The 15,710-nt window shown below is 34.9% G+C and overlaps 1 protein-coding gene across 8 annotated transcripts in view; it reads left to right on the top strand.

Annotated features, from left to right (window-relative positions):
- PCDH15 (protocadherin related 15) overlaps positions 1–15,710 on the top strand; it is a 727,135-nt gene that overhangs the window by 484,062 nt on the left and 227,363 nt on the right. For all 8 annotated transcript variants that reach the window (XM_033841882.2, XM_033841881.2, XM_073793727.1 and 5 more), the window contains 2 exons: positions 5,082–5,161; positions 14,752–14,845. In XM_033841882.2, coding sequence (XP_033697773.1) covers positions 5,082–5,161; positions 14,752–14,845 — 174 coding nt within the window. The remainder of the gene's footprint in view (positions 1–5,081; positions 5,162–14,751; positions 14,846–15,710) is intronic.

Genomic DNA, 15,710 nt, shown 5'->3' with positions numbered 1-15,710 from the left:
TTAGTTCACATGCTGTAAACATGTATCAGCAAACCAATGACTCAATTGCATTACTTGCTAGCTATCCAAAGTGAGCGTCAGTCAATCATTTAACCTGAGGTTAAATAACTCAGGTTGTTTACCTGAGGCCAAGCAAAACCTGAGCAAGTCTTCCAGGTGCTTGCTCTTCCTCAAACTCATTAGGCATGTATCCACATCAGGACCTTTAAACTTGCTCTGCCCTCCACCTGGAGGGCCCTTCCCCACACGACTTGCTCTCTCACCTTTTACAAACGTTTGCCAATTTTTTTTAACATCTTTATTGGAGTATAATTGCTTCACAATGTTGTGTTAGTTGCTGCTGTACAACAAAATGAATCAGCTGTACGTATACATGTATCCCCATATCCCCTCCCTTTTGTGTCTCCCTCCCACCCTCCCTATTCCACCCCTCTAGGTGATCACAAAGCACCTAGCTGATCTCCCTGTGCTCTGCAGCTGCTTCCCAGTAGCTATCTATTTTACATTTGGTAGTGTATATATGTCCATGCTACTCTCCTACCTCGTCCCAGCTAACCCTTCCCCCTCTCTGTGTCCTCAAGTCCATTCTCTATGTCTATGTCTTTATTCCTGTCCTGCCAAATTTTTACATTTTTCTGATAGCTTTCCTGGTAACCTCTTTGTAAGTGCAAACTCTCACCCTACCCTTCCATATGTCCTTCCTGAATTGTTTTATATTTTTGTAGCACTTATATGGATCTGAAAACCATATTATATAAATATATGTTAATTATATATATATAATTTTATATATAAATGATATATAACTATAATATATATTCTATATAAATAATTATATATAATATATTCTATATAAATACCTATAAATTGATAATTATTTTATTTTTTCTCTGACTCCCACACTACAGTGTAAGCTGCACAAAGGAAACATTTTTGTCTGTGTTGTTCTCTGCTGAAGTCCCAGTGCTTAACACAGTGTAGCTATTTAATAAATATTTGTTGAATTAATAAGTGAATATTGTTGTTGATATTGAAGTTAGGTATCTTGCCTGAGAGATAATATATAACCAGGTCTGGAACCCAGGTGCTTGGCTGCAGAGCCTACCCAGTAAACTCTATGATAAGCCCAGGGGAGATGCCTACTGTTATACTTCTCTCAGATCTTGAGTAAAGGGCTCGTATCAGCATTGACTGATCAAAAATAAAGGCATAAGAAATGTTTTTGTACTAAGGCTGAGTAATTCCTATCTGTTATATTATGGAAAATATTAACTAATAGTAGACTCCCTTTTTAAAGATGAAACAGTCACTATTATCTCTAGATTAAAAAAAAAGGTGTATCTTCCAATTAATTATACAGAACTCTAATTGGAATGGTGACAGAGAGAGTAATAGAATTGAAGTCTTCTGCATTTCCCTTTTGACTATAAGGTTATTGCAAGGCTTAAAAGAGATAAGGCATGCAGATATAATGTCTGACATCTAATAAGCAGTCAGAAAATTTAACTTAAGGATTCACTATTCTATATCATATATAAATCTCTGCCCATCATGTAGAGAAGGCTGGCTAGACTCATATATAGAAAAAAAACCTATTTTAAAAATGTTTTTAGAAATATATTTTAGGTCACACATATGCACATTATCAAATCTTAATACTCCAAGAATTATTGTTTCTGCTGATTTTTCCAATTATTATGAATTATTTCTCCCTTTTGATGTTGGTACATAGAGATACATGGTATTTAAACAAGTGCTAACACATGTAATGGATAGATTTCAGAACTCTGATCTAGACAGCACCATTCCCCCTTGTTTAGTTGACTGAGAAATAATGAATCCTCCCTAATTACTACACTGTTTGCCACAGATCCTGAAACAACAACAAAGGATTGGCTAAGAGGATAAAAAGAAGAAAACAATCAAATAGAATTAGCTTCTAAATCCTGGGTCTTCAAAGTTTCCAGTAAGGGCACAACCTCACATGTGAATGAAATAGGCAAATTATTGACTCTAACAATCCTTAAAAGTTTGAGGTATTTAAATGGTCAAACAAAACTGAAGAAATATTCCACAGTACCTCAGGGACTGAAAGTAATTAATTGGGCTGAAAAAAACATTGAGAGTCCTCTAGGAATTCCTCTCTATTTTTATTTTAGTAACTTAACAAAATAATGACTTGTATAAACAAAGTAACAGCATTCACAGTGCTCTCATCCCACAAAAATAATATTAAATATTAGAGTAGATCTGATACATTAGAAGAAAGGTTTAACATTAATCTGGATTTAAAGTTGTTTACACAAAGTTATCTTGCTTCAGAATATTTCTTCTGGCTTTTATGAAAACACAAGACAATAAATTTTCTCTCAAAAACAACAATAACCACATACCAAAAACAAAGAAATTGATAATGTCTATAACAATATGACATTAAAATGACTGATTGAAAGAGGAAAACAACAGAAAACATTTAGTGTGAACTTTTTAGTGATAAAATGTAGTCTCCAGATACAGCATAATTCTGTGTTTCTCCAGTAAGTTAACCGAGTATCATTATTTGTAGTTCCATTTTATCTTTTTTATTAATACTTGTCTGGAAAAGGACAAAAAACAAGGGGAAAATATCAACCATGTACTATTAATCCCATTGACTGTGTGTAGGTGTTTATTTTGTTTCTCACTCTCTGCCCTTGCCCTTACATTATAATTAATTTAATGAAATTTAAAATTTAGGTTTAATTTGAATGTTTCAAAGGTATTATCATAAGTAGTTTATTATTTCATTATATTTTACTATTTTATTCTATGTGTGTGTGTGTGTGTGTGTGTGTGTGTGTGTGTGTGTGTGTGTGTATGTGTATGTAATAATGCCATAGCCTTACTAAAAAACAAAATCTTGGCCTGGGAAAAATGGTTACTTTGCTTAATTAAAAATGGGCTGTGGGGCTTCCCTGGTGGCGCAGTGGTTGAGAGTCCGCCTGCCGATGCAGGGGACACGGGTTCGTGCCCCAGTCCGGGAGGATCCTGCATGCCACGGAGCGGCTGGGCCCGTGAGCCATGGCCGCTGAGCCGGTGCGTCCGGAGCCTGTGCTCCACAATGGGAGAGGCCACAGCAGTGAGAGGCCCGTGTACCGCAAAAAAAAAAAAAAAAAAAAGGGCTGCGGTGAAGGTGCAAAGGAGAAAGCAGGAGCACTAGTCAGATGGTTATTACATAATCCATGAGGGAGATGGTATTTGGAGTTCAGAGACAGCCAGATAACTGCAGATATTCTAAATATAGACTCAATGGAATTTACGGAGGATTACCCTGGGGAGTAAGAATGTTCAGTTAAGGTCAAGCAAGTAGAAGGATGTAGTTTCTGCTATTTACTGAGATAATGAATACTGAAAGCAGCAGGTTGTTGTCTTCTTGAGCAGTGGGAGAGTAGCAGAGAGAGATCAGGATTGGGGAGTTTTAACATTTAAAATTGGGGGTGTTTATAATTGATCTAATTGGGGATCAAACAGGCAATTGGATATAGGTCTGAAATTCAGAGGACAGGGCTGGTTTAGAGATATGAGAGTCTTCAACATAGAAAGAGTTTTAAAGCTCTGCAGCTGGATGAGGTTGACAAAGTAAGTGAAATCCAAGAACAAACCTTTGGAGCATCCTATGTAAATATGTCTTATAGATGAGGAAAAATCAGCCAAGGAAAAGAGGTAGTAGCTGATAAGGTAGAATTAAAAGCAGGAGAATAGGATGTTACGGAAGCCATGTGAAGGAAGTGTTTTATGGAGGAGACACTTTTAACTAATCCTACAAAGCTTCTCCCACAAAACCTGGCATTTAGTAAATATTACGTTATTACTCAGTTGTCCCTGGACTCTGGAGTTTATGTGGTCCAAGAGAGGTTTCTGGCCACCCATCCACTGTGGTAGTTGATAGGGCTGTCCCATGACCAGGGCTCTGAAATCCATGTCAAAGCCATCTAATCTACCTGCAGAAATGGTGCTCCCTGTTGGTCAGGACATGGGATTTCATAATCAGCCTCTTATGGCTGGAATGGTTATTGTCTGGTGTTTGAAAAGACCCAACATAACCACCACTTTTGTAGGTCCTGCCAACTTCAGGGCAGTGCCTGCCCATCAGAGAGGTTGGTATCTCTGCCAGCCGAGTAACTTATAAATAAACAAGATTTCCCCTCCCCCTGGGGTCATGCTTAGGCAGATCCCTCGCCCATCCCTTTTATATCATCCAGATTTCTTTCTTCACCCAAGTCTTCCATAAGGGGACTTAATGGATAATTGAAAAGGAAATTATTGGATATTTTAGATGGTAAAATCCCAGACTCCAGTGCCACAATATACAGTGTGTATCTTTATTTTGGGTAAGAGAAACTCAGAACTCAAAGTCAGAAGCTGTAGATTTTTTCTACTATGACTTGAGTGAAAAAGGGAAAAAAAGGTTAATATTTACTGAAACTTACAATATGCCAGATTTAGTCTGTGTTTTAATATAGATTATTTCACTTAAACCTCTCAACATCTATTAACTTTTATATTGTTATAGTTCTCATTTTACAAATGAAGAAATTAAGAAACAATCACACAATTAGTAAATGGAGCCCAGTTTTTTATTCAGGCTCTCTGGCTTCAGATTCAGAATTCTTAACCATAAAGCTTTGCAGACAATATATTCTGAGCAGGAAAAGAAAAAATAGTGCATTAAATAATTTCTTGACACTGTAAACATTTATGTAGACTCCAACATATTTGTTTGAATTATTCATATAAAATTAAATAAGTAAACCATAGGAAAATCATTACTGTATTTCTCTACCAGATAAGATTATGAATACATTCAGGAGATATTATTCTTATTCATTGTTACAACTTTCAGATGACATAAAATGACAGAAATGCTGGGATCAGATATGAAATTCTTTATTTTACATCTAGCCATTTGCCCGTGTTTTCATCTTTATACTTTAAGGTATCATGGATCTTCTGTGCTATTAGTTTCAAGTTTCTATATTATACTGTACTGAATGGAAGACATATCAATTACTTGATAATTAAAGTATGTTTTCTCTCTGAAGGCAACTGATCGAGAGGGAGATCCAATAACATATGCCATTGAGAAAGGAGATCCACAGCGAGTTTTTAATCTTTCAGAAACGTAAGTTAAAAATAATTTCTAAATTTATTTTTCTTTTTAAAATGTTAAACAGTGTACTGGTAGCAAGAGGACAGACTTCTAATCAGAGACTTTCAGCTGTTTATAGTTTTATTTTACTTTTCTTTTCTATGAGTGTTAATGAGAGCTGCGGGGGATAATTCTGAATCCAGAAATCATACCCAGGACACTGTTTATTTATTTTAAAAAATTTTACTAGGTAAAATCCACTGAGGTGGAAACAGTTCATTTGCAGGTATAACCTGGGATTAATTAGATCCCTTTAAAATTGTCAGCTACGCATAATAACAAGGATATTTCTACAAAGAGTAACTTGGCACTAAATTGTTCAAAGGGAATTTTGTAAGAAAAAGTGTAATTCAGATACATTTAAGGTGCCACCAAAGTCCATCCTTCAATTTTTGAGTAATATAGGTATACTCTAAAAAAGCTAAGATAAAAATATTTCATGCCCATTCTAAGCCCCTTTGAGGTCTATGTCCATGTCATTCTGCTCACCTCTCTGAACATATCAGAGATAATGTCAGTCTTAACTACTGAGGAAACTGACAGCAGGCATTAAAGAAGGCATTGGCGTTAGCTTTGTTTCTCTTCAACAGCAAAGTAGCCGCTCTGTTTTTACGTGTGGCTGGCTGTCAAAGAGATGTTCTTGCTATCTCTCTGATGTTTTCTGTGTGGTCCTGAGTGGTTTTACTCCCTAAAAGGATGGAAATCTAAATGTAGCCCATGAGTATAAAGTGAAAAATTTGACAAATTAGCCAGGCTCTGCTTCAGTCTCAGGAACATGTGGTACACAATGCCAAATCAAGAGAACCCTGTGTGGTCACTTGATCTTGTAAGAAAAAAACACGTGCAACTTTGCATTGACGAGGGTGGTACAGCCATGAGTTTGTGTGCCTGGATACAATATTTCCCAGATTTTTAGATTTCACAGATGAATAAACTTCCATTTAAAAAATGGAGAGATTTACTATTTTGAATTTTCCCCCGTAGGTACATACTAATCATAAGTAATTATAATTTACAATCATTCTTAAAGAAAGAAAACTTTGTAAAAGGGACACTTTACAGTAATCAGGACTGTGTGGTACTGGTATAAGAATAGATGTCTGGATTACTAGGATAAACTTAAGAATCCAAAAATAACCCCTAATATTTATGGTCCATTGATTTCCAAAAAAAAAAAAAAATGGCCAAGACAATCTAATTAGGAAAGAATAATCTTTTCAATAAATGAAGCTGAGACAGCATGCAAAGGAATGAAGTTGGGTCTTTACCTCACACCGTCTGTAAAAATTAACTCAAAGTGAACCACAGACCTAAATATAAGAGATTAAACTATATAATGAAGAAGAAAATACAGATGTAAATCATGATTTGGGTTAGGCAATGATTTCTTAGATATGATACAAAAAGCAAAAGTGATTAAGAAAAAGACTAATGAGTTGCACCTCATCAAAATTTGAAAAAATGTGATTCAAATGGCACCATCAAGAAAGTGAAAGACAACCCCACAGACTGAAAGAAAATATTTTAAATATATGAAGGATATGTAAAGAACTAGTATATCTCAAAAATAAGCAGATAAATAATCTAAGTAAAAATGAACAAAAATTTAAATAGACATTTCTTCGAAGATATATGAATGGCCAATAAGCATGTGGAAATATGCTCATAATCACTAGTCATTAGGGAAATCAAATTACAATCATGAAATAACCACTTCACATCCTCTTATAATAGCTATAATGAAAAACAAAGGAAATAGCATACATGGGTAAAGATGTGGAAATATCAGAATTCTCATATATTTCTGGTGGGAATGTAAAATGTACACTCTGGAAAACTATTTCTCATTTCCTCTAAATGTTAAACATAGAGTTACCATATAACTCAGCAGTTCCACTCGTGTCTATTCAAGAGAAATGAAAATGTTATGTTCACGTAAAAAGTTGCACAGAAATGTTTATAACAGAATTATTTACAATGGCAAAATGTGGAAAACAACCCAAATGTCTGTCTACAGATGAAATGAATTAACAAAATGTGTATCCATACAGTGGAGTATTATTCAGCAATAAAGGAGAATAAGTACTGAAACATGCATGAACCTTGAAAACATACTAAATGAAAGAAATCATTCACAAAAGAACACATTTGGTTTGATCCCATTTGTATTAAATGTCCAGAATAGGCCAATCTATAGAGACAGAAAGTAGACTACTGGTTGCCTGAGGCTGGGGGCTGACAGAGAATAGGGAATGACTGCTAATGGGTACAGTGGTGAAAATATTCTAAAATTGATTGTGGTGATGGTTGAACTACTCTGAAAATATGCTAAAATTTATTGAATTGTACACTTTAAATGGGTGAATTCAATGATATGTGAATTATATGTTAATAAACTGATAAAAATAAGAAAACAGTGAAGTTTTCAACTGCCCTGGTCTTACTTTCTCTGTTAAAGATTTCCATTCCTGTGTTTATCTGTTTTTCTCTTGATGCTGAAGGATTTTAAAACTGCTGGTTGTGAAATCTAATGAGCTACCAGTTTTATCAAAGACATTCTCACTCGTGCTGCTACCCTAGCAAGTGTTTGTCTACTACTCTCTAATTTATGCTTTTGAAACCGAACAGACACACCTAGTTGGTTACAGAGGTTCTTTAAAGTGTGAAAGATGTCAATGCAGCATCCTCTTTGTCTGAATTGACCTAAACAGACAGAAATATCCTTAAATGCAAACTTCTTCCTAGAGTAGACAGCTAGAGTAGGGCAGGACTTCCTAGAGTAGACAGCTTCCTAGAGTAGACAGCTAGAGTAGGGCAGGACTCTGTGATGATTGTATGGTCTCTGTTGATGATCATACAGGGTCCAGTACACTGCGCTCATTGCCTTTTATCTTATGGTAATTTTATTTCAGCCACTTCATTGCTGTTGTTCCCATTGATAATTATAGGCTAGGCTAGACCCTTAGCAATATATTTCAACACATTTGAAATGGGGGAAATACTGATATTTTAATCCCTTCCCTCTTTGAAACTTCTGAGATACTTGTGCAAATTTGCATCACCACTTCTATGTAAGTTTTAAGGATTTGAATAATTCAGATGCTCTCTCAAAAAATAATAGAAAAGAAATCATGTTCTGTCTTATCAGATGCTTCAGTTCATATAAATAGTGATTTTGGTTACATTTTTCTTCTTAAAACAACAAAAAAAGTACTTGCTTATTGTTTACATTAAATATTATTTTATGCTATAATGCCAATTTTAACAATAATCATTACAATACCATTCATTACCTTACCTTTTTTTCCATTGAAATACAAATATACCAAAACATTTTTATAATTCTTTAAAAAATATTAGTTGTAATGAATATTCATTTCAGTGCTAGTGTGGATTTACCAAGTGTTGAATTGTTATATGCATTTTTTTTCAGTGTCATAGCTTTATTTTTTTTTAACATCTTTATTGGAGTATAATTTCTTTACAATGTTGTGTTAGTTTCTGCTGTATAGCAAAGTGAATCAGCTATATGTGTATATATATCCCCATATCAACTCCCTCTTGGGTCTCCTTCCCACCCTCCCTATTCCACCCCTTTAGGTGGTCACAAAACACCTAGCTGATCTCCCTGTGCTATGCAACTGCTTCCCACTAGCTATCTATTTTACATTTGGTAGTGTATATATGTCAATGCTACTCTCTCACTTCGTCCCAGCTTACCCTTCCCCCTCCCCACATCCGCAAGTCTATTCTTTATGTCTGTGTCTTTATTCCTGTCCTGCCCCTAGGTTCATCAGACCCTTTATTTTTTTTGATTCCATATATATGTGTTAGCATACGGTATTTGTTTTTCTCTTTCTGTCACACTGTATGACATTTTAATGAATTGGATTAGTCATATGGCCAGGAAAGAAACTTATTCTTTAAAGAAAAATGCTTGTTCCTTAAAGATCACAATCATTCATTATGTAAATCAGTTAATGTTATGTATTAAACGGCCAGATCTTTATGGTTCTGTAGTGTAATGCATTATTTTAATAACTTTTTATGTCTGTGCTAATAGTTGCATATGATTCAGCAAATATTTATTCAGCAAACATTCATTTATAAGTAAATATTTAAGCAAGATGTAAGGAAACTTCCTCTGCAAGTATTATGGCAAAATATTTGTTATTTATTGCAGGAAATTGAGGAATTCTTATTGATGTCATCATTGTAGCATAAGGCATGTGATGTAACACTTAAAGGCTAAGTGCTAAACAAAAGAACCTCAGAGTTATTTCTGCCCCTTGTTAGAACTTTATTTGAAAATTTTATATCTTCACTGGCATTTTTATTTCTCTCTATGTGACTAAATTAATTTTGACACTAAATTTAAAGCTTATGTTTTTCATATCAGTTTGAGCTACACTGAAGATTAACATGTAAGAAAGATGATATGCATATTTTTCTGTAAGCTCTACTCTCAAAATATATGCTCAGATCACCCTTCTCACACAGCTGGTTCATGCCTCCATCAACTTACCTAAATGTCTACCAATATCTAACTCTTTCTATTGGTCTGTGTTTGTTAATCACTAATTACTGTTCAACATGGAATGCCATATCAAACTAGAAGCAATCATACATTTTGAGGTATATTTTACCCTCTCTAAATATCATTTTAAGGCCTGAAAAATGATGCCCAAATCAGCATGATAAATCTGCCAAAGACTCAGACACTTGTAAGTATAAATGATGTTAATCACAATCAGTAGAAGGTATTGAAAAAGATTAATGGAAGAATACAAAGCATGAAACCTGTGAGATAATCTCTTTCAGTGCATAATTATGCTGCTGCAATATTTCCTAATAAATGATGCAATTTGGGAAAATGAACACTTAAATAGAAGGTTGGTTTGTTTGGAAGTAGATACCCTCCACTACTTTTTATCCAAATTGTTTAAACAACTTTTGAACACCATTTTTATGGTTTGGCAAACCAACTCATTGTATAAAAGACCTTGATTTTGTCAATCACAATACATTTCAGGAATATAGCCTTAGTGTTTGGTGAGGGAATTCTGTGCAATATAATTAATATAATTGAGGTTAAATTCACATAGCATAAAATTAACCATTTTAAAGTCAACAATTCAGTGGCATTTAGTAGACTCACAATGTTGTATGACTATCAATTCTATCTAGTTCAGGAACATCGTCATCATTCCAAAAGGAAACACAACTCGGTTAAGCAGTTACTCCCTACTTGCCCTTCCCCTCCACCACTGACAACCACCAAGTTGTGTTCTGCCTCTATGGATTTATTTATTTTGGATATTTCCTATAAATAGAATGACACAGTATGTGACCTTTTGTGTCTGGCTTTTTTCACTTAGCCTAATGTTTCAGAGTTCTTCCATGTTGAAGCATATCTCAGTACTTCTTTCCTTTTTATAACTGCATAATGTTCTGTTACATGTGTACACAGCAGTTTGTTTATCCATTCATACATTGATGGAAATTTGGGCTGTTTTTCTGTTTTGGTCATTGTGGATACTGCTAATATCCACACACATACAGACACACATAGATACATGTATTTAAGCACACACAAATATACATGTATTTAAGCACCTGTTTTCAATTCTTTTGAATGTATACCCAGAATTGGAATTGCTGGGTCACATTGTAATCATTTACTTTTTGAGGAACTGCCAAACTGTTTTCCATAGTGATTGAACCGTTTTACATTCCCACCAGCAATGTACAAGTGTTTCAATACCTCCGTGTTTTCATCAACACATTATTTTCCCATCTGTTTTGTTAATTATTCTAGTGAGTATGAAGTACTATTTCATTGTAGCTTTGATTTGTATTCCCCTGATGACTAATGATGTTGAGCATGTTTTCATGTGCTAATTTGCCATTTGTATATTTTCTTTGGAGAAGTATCTATTCTTTGCCAATTTTTTATTGGGTTGTTTGTCCTTTTTGCTGTTGAGTTGTATGGAGTCCTTTATATATTTGGAGAACCAGACCCTTATTTAGATATATGATTTGCAAATATTTTCTCCCATTTTGTAGGTTTTTTTTTACTTTCTTGATACTGTACTTTGATGCACAAAAAAATTTTAATTTGAGGAAGATCAATATATCTATTTTTTTAAATACATTTGCTATTCTGTTTATTTATTTACTTTTTTTAAATTTATTTTATTTATTTTTGGCTGTGTTGGGTCTTTGTTGCTGTGCACGGGCTTTCTCTAGTTGTGGCGAGCGGGGGGCTACTCTTTGTTGCAGTGTGCAGGCTTCTCATTGCGGTGGCTTCTCTTGTTGTGGAGCATGGGCTCTAGGCGCACGGGCTATAGTAGTTGTGGCACGCGGGCTTCAGTAGTTGTGGCTCACAGGCTCTAGAGTGCAGGCTCAGTAGTTGTAGCACATGGGCTTAGTTTCTCCGCGGCATGTGGGATCTTCCTGGACCAGGGCTGGAGCACGTGTCCCCTGCATTGTTAGGCAGATTCCTAACCACTGCGCCACCAGGGAAGCCCTATTTTTCTTTGTGCTGTTCATGCTGTTGTTATCATATTTAAGAATACATTATCAAACCCCAAATCATAAAGATTTATCCCTATGCTTTTGTCTAAGAGTTTTATGGTTTCAGTACTTACATATAGATTTTTGATCCATTTTGAGTTAAATTTTGTATATGGTATGAGATAATCCAATTACGTTCTTTTGCATGTAGATCTCCAATTGCCCCAGCACTGTTCGTTGAAGAGATTACTCTTTCCCTATTGAATGATCTTGGCATTCTTGCTGAAAATCAACTGGCCACAGACGTATGGATTCATTTCTGGACTCTCAATTCTATTCACCAGTATACATGGGCACTTTTGAATGCCCTAATTTTCCAAGAAACTCTCTACCCAGTTTTTCCTGCCAGGCTTTTGGTGTTCCTCTGAATGCCTCAAACATAAACTATTGCTTCAGATGGCTGCAGGTTGCTCCCTGACTTACACTGTTTTCCAGGAATACCCACTGCTTTTCCACCTTGAGTGAATTCTGAGTTAGGCAAAACAAGACAAAAACCATGTATTATTCCTTCAGGCAGCCTCCAGACCAGTTGGAATAGATAAACACAATTCTTTGTGAATAAGGATAGTTTCGCTGCCTCCAGAAACAAGGACCAGAGTAGCACACTGAGAATGTTGACCACCATCTTTAAGACTACTCTAAGCCAGAAAGGGCTGGGACAAGGACAAGTAAAAATGGAACAAATCTTTACTACAATTTTTAAGTTGCCTTTTTCTTAATTCTACCTTCATTTGGGTGCTGTCAACCTTTGACTGTTTTCCATTGTCCTATCAAAGTTGTTTCTGATTCTTCCTACTTCTTTTGTCGATGCTTCTGTGGAGAGACCACCTCTTCAAGCTGTCTACGTCACCATTTTCATTGACATCACTCCTGTGCAATATATTTTCAATTATGTAAAATTTAAGTAGCACTATTATTGATGTTTTATCAGGAGTCATTCTTATGTATTTTTAGTATATGGACTGATAAGATTTACTGCATTTCTAAATGCAGCCTAATGTATACTGCTCTATAGCTTCCATTCAACTGGTAGCAAGAGTCCTCCTTTCCAGTTATTTCTGGAATTTTGTGGAAGGATGCTTGTGTGTACTACTCATAAGCTAATCTTTCAGCTATGAATACCAAAAGACAGCACCTATTTTTTCTCTCTTTTTCTATTTCCCAAATATCCTGTCTGTCTACGACATTGGCACACATCATCTTACAAGGCACATGTCATCTTAAGCAAAGAACTATTTCCATAATAATTACCAGGCTATGAAAAATAAGCTATTTAGGTATAATATGGCTCTAAATTCTAATACAATATAAATTTCTAGTGATTTTCTAATTTAATATACAAGGCATAATATAGAGTCGAAGCTTAAACTGAGGAGAAAAATGGAAAACAATAACTGAATTTTCTTCTTTCTTTCATTTTACTATGGATAGATTTTCAGATTTCTTAAGTTACTTGTGAATAAGTCTCAGAAGCAATCAATGATTTACTTTTCTCTTTGAATGTCATTTTAGAATGGGGTTATCTGAACCATCTGCAGTATGGGAAGTTGATCCAAATTTGTTTGTTACAAACTACTCTGGGAATTGGTTTTCAGCTATTTGGACAAAACATTTTAAAATGTACAAGGAGCAAAGTCAGTTTTTCATAGTCATACCATATGTTTAGAACTTTTTTTTTAGTCCGTATCAATAACAACAATAAAATAAAACAGAGTAACTGTGACTCTGATTTTGATTCCTTGGCATTGACTCTCTGTACTCAACTACCATATGTGGTGCGGATTGCTTAAATTCCACTATAACAACAAAAGCACTTGCATTAAAATGAAAGACTTTTATCTATCAGAAACAAATTATGCTTTTATACTTGATAAATATTTTAATGTTTTGTTAAATTAATGTAACCTCTCCTTCACAGTAGATACTTGTTAGACCTTAATTAAAATGCCATGTACAACATCAGATTGTAATATCTAAGACATAAATGTACAACTTGTTTTAGAGAACATAATAAGCGACCAAAGTGTTATAAAACAAGTTACATGGGAGAATAAAAGCTTAAATATCTGAAAGTATGTATTCTAAACAGTGAAAAGGTTAAGAATTAGTATTAAAAGTATTCTAAGTATGAGAATTTTCCCAAAGGCTGTTCATCTCCCATTATACATAATACTTAAGAAATATCTAAATTTCAAGAGAATAACAAGATGGTAAAATTGTTAGTGTATCCACAAAAGAGTTGTTTTTATAAATTGTAAAATGAGAGAACGAATGTTCATAAAATTATATTATCTTGAAAATAATGTAAAATATGCAGCCTGAGTGCTCTTTTGAAAGCAATTATAATGTATTTAAATATGGTTATAATAGAGAATACAAAGAAATATTAAAAAACCCATAATATCTATGAAAGTTTTAATATTCCACTGTATATTTTCTAATTTTCTACAGTAAGACTCAGTTATTTTGAAATTTGGAAAGAAGAAAAATTTTAGTCTCTATAGTTTAATCAAAGATGAAATTTAGATGTTTTCATTTCCGTAGTGGTCACATATGTGACAATGAATGGGAGTGGTGATATAGATTAAAGAAATCACTTTTTTACTCAAAGCATTATGAAACTGCTAAAGATTAATGGACTCTTTTACCTTTGAAATCATCACAAACAAGATAGATATCTTTCTTCCTGTAATGAATTGAGCATAGTTTGTTTTGTTTTTTTTTCCTTGGAAGCTACAGAATCAACTCACTTATCTCATTCAGTTTGGCAATTTTTCATTATTGCTAAGAGGCTCAACAGCCTTAAAAGCCTTTTTCAATTTTCAGCATGAATCCTAGAATCGTTCATCTTAAATACTCAAGCTATGTTTGCTGAAAGGAAAAAAAAAAAGAAAAACTATCAAAAGTAGTTCACAATAGTAGAAAGACTCCCTGTGACATAATATCTTTTTCTGTCTCATTTGTTTGTTTGTTTTCTCTGTCACTAGTACTGGGATTCTAACCTTAGGGAAAGCACTGGACAGGGAAAGCACTGATCGCTACATTCTGATCGTCACTGCTAATGATGGCAGGCCAGATGGGGTGAGTACTCTCTTTGGGAAAGGGTTTTAAAAATAGTCCTAAAGAAACTGAGAGAACCTTGTAGTTTACACTCTAAAACAATTTATTACAGTCATGAATTCATGAATTAATCTCTTTTTCATTTGGAGCAACTACTTAAAATTACTCAAAGTGCTTTTTTCTCCAATGGGCTCTTTTGCAGTACCCGGGCCTCTCACTGTTGTGGCCTCTCCCATTGCGGAGCACAGGCTCCGGATGCGCAGGCTCAGCGGCCATGGCTCACGGGCCTAGCCGCTCCGCGGCATGTGGGATCTTCCCGGACCGGGGCACGAACCCCTGTCCCCTGCATCGGCAGGCGGGCTCTCAACCACTGCGCCACCAGGGAAGCCCTCCAATGGGCTCTTTTAATCAATGAACCTATATTCTGAATTTGTTTTGGAGCTACAACTTTGACTTGACAGAATAGATACGTGGAATTTGCTCTCTTACGTAATTTATGGGGAAAATGAAATCTAACTTAGTCTAAGAAGTATTTCATTGTGTCCAGCACCAGCACAGCACTGGCAGTTCTGGCAGTTTTACTATGTTGGAATCTATTTCCTTTAAAGTCACTTTTTTGAGGGTGGGGGACAGTGGAGGGAAGGGAATTTGTGCATAAATACCTTGAATCACTTAGGAAACCAAGTTGACTGATTCTACAGGTTATTTGTAAGCGGCGCTCGGAATCTTGACTAATCCTTGATGATTGAAATGGTTTAAAAGGGCCCATAATTCTAGAGAAGATAAATTTTATTTCCTCTGTACCTAAAAATTAGTATTAAAAATAAATTGTTTAGTTATGTAGGTGTGTTTTAAAATCATTTGATTGTATTCTTCAATCTACCCA

The sequence above is a fragment of the Tursiops truncatus genome, chromosome 16 (genome assembly GCF_011762595.2).
Source record: "Tursiops truncatus isolate mTurTru1 chromosome 16, mTurTru1.mat.Y, whole genome shotgun sequence".
NCBI lineage: Eukaryota > Metazoa > Chordata > Mammalia > Artiodactyla > Delphinidae > Tursiops > Tursiops truncatus.
Note: the sequence above shows the minus strand (reverse complement) of the source record. Positions and strands in the feature narration are given on the sequence as shown.